We start from the raw sequence: 1,905 nt of genomic DNA on the forward strand, positions 1-1,905 counted from the left end.
ACAGGTAGAAATAATAATTTTTAAAAAGCTAAAAAAAAAATTCTTAAACAATAAAATTCTTATCTCTGAAAATTTCAAACAATAAACCATGTATTTAAGTAGAATATGCCAAAATTGTTCAGAAAACCAAACAATATATGTGACATTTTTAATACAATAATTAAAATTACATATTTTGTGAGTAAAGAATAGTAATTATAGTTCATTAATATAGCTCAGTACCAAAAAAAACCAGCACAATTTTTAAAAATATATCTCTACTATACTCTTCACTGTGGATAAGAAAATTAAGTGCCAAAATATAATTCTCTTATTTTCTAAGAAAAACTTTTTTGTAAAAGGTTTTGTATTATATGCCCCTGTTGCAAGCAGCTATAATGGGTAAAAATTTGGGTGATTCAAACATACTTCCCTTCTTCCCAGTCACCACCAGTAATTACGTTACCAAAGGCAGTAGGTAAACACAATAGTTGTTCAATAGTATCAGGAAGTCCAAGGGTAAGTACAGTTACCATAGAGAGGTCCTATGTTTCAAAACTGAGTTTCTTGGCTATTACAGAAAAATGCCATTATAATTCATAAATTCTATCACATAACAAAGGTACTCAGAGGTAATTTACTCACTTTAGCAATCTGCAGCAATACAATGCAGTGTTTAATAGATTCTACCATGCTCTGCAAAGATAAAACATTAATTTTAGAAACTTGCTTCCAATAAAAGGGTCATATGCTCATAGTTAAAACTTAAAATATAAAAATCAGTTCAAATGTACAGGATTCAAGTCTATACCACACAAGAAATAACCCTCTCTGGATACCCAGGAGGTTCTAAGATGTTGATAGTGTCAAATGAAGGTATTTGTTAGCAATTCTATGAATGTCAAAGAATGCCCCAAATTGCTAATCTATACTGAAAAATATCTAAATGATTTTTCTTTTTGTTTCTTTTCTTTTTTAAAGAGATACGGTCTTACTAAAAATTCATAAAAATAAAATCTGAATTGTTTTTTACAACAGTAGCAGCTTAAAATAGAAATAACACTTTCTATTTTTTAAAACACTTTCTAATACAAAATCAGAGTTTATCAAAAACATAACTTACATTTGTTGTCTCTTTGAGAGTTTCAATTTTCTGTGAAAAATAATAAGTTTAAAGAGAAATAATCAGAAGCATAAGAAGCAACACTGTTATTTCTTACTGGTTAGTCACCTAAATAATTTTACCAAACTGTACTCATTGTAAGTGAGTACAAGTTGGAAAGGGATTACTTTTGTTATATTTTAGTTTTTATCTAAATCAAATATTTAAATAAAAATTCCATGTATCTTATGGAGCAAACCCCTTAAGCAAAATTCACAAGGTTCAGTTCAAGATTTGTAAGAATATAATGCTGGGTACAATGGCTCACACCTATAATCCTGGCACTCTGGGAGGCTGAGGCAGGTGGATTGCTTGAGCTCATGAGTTCCAGACCAGCCTGAGCAAGAGGGAGACCTCTTCTCTACTAAAAATAAAAAAACCTAGTTGGGCATTGTAGCAGGTACCTATAGTTTCAGCTCCTTAGGTGGCTGAGGCAAGATGATCTGGGCTTAAGATAAGCCCAGGAGTTTGTGGTTGCTGTGGGTTATGACGTCACAGCATTCAACCCAGGGTAACAGAACGAGACTCTTTGTAATATAAAATATTCTTCTTCCTTACCTAAAAACAAGTTTATTGTTTACTATAGATTTCACAACATGATTTTATTTTTTTATTTCTTTATTTATTTTTGAGACAGAGTCTCAAGCTATCGCCCTAGGACGATGTGACCATGGCGTCACAACTCACAGCAACCTCCAGCTCTTGGGCTTAAGCAATTCTCTTGCCTCAGCCTCCCAACTAGCTGGGATTACAGGCGCCTGCCA

General features: G+C 32.4%; 1 protein-coding gene across 2 annotated transcripts in view; it reads right to left on the reverse strand.

Moving 5' to 3' along the window:
• OSBPL9 (oxysterol binding protein like 9) overlaps positions 1–1,166 on the reverse strand; it is a 40,739-nt gene extending 39,573 nt beyond the window's left edge. For both annotated transcript variants that reach the window (XM_023519156.1, XM_012811469.2), the window contains exons 1-2: positions 1,103–1,166; positions 625–675 (exon numbers count right to left, since the gene is read on the reverse strand). In XM_023519156.1, coding sequence (XP_023374924.1) covers positions 625–672 — 48 coding nt within the window. In that variant the 5' untranslated portion in view covers positions 673–675; positions 1,103–1,166. The remainder of the gene's footprint in view (positions 1–624; positions 676–1,102) is intronic.
• Between the last annotated feature and the right edge of the window lie 739 nt (positions 1,167–1,905).

Source organism: Otolemur garnettii, unplaced genomic scaffold, assembly GCF_000181295.1.
Source record: "Otolemur garnettii isolate 467f Iridium unplaced genomic scaffold, OtoGar3 scaffold00159, whole genome shotgun sequence".
NCBI classification, from domain to species: domain Eukaryota; kingdom Metazoa; phylum Chordata; class Mammalia; order Primates; family Galagidae; genus Otolemur; species Otolemur garnettii.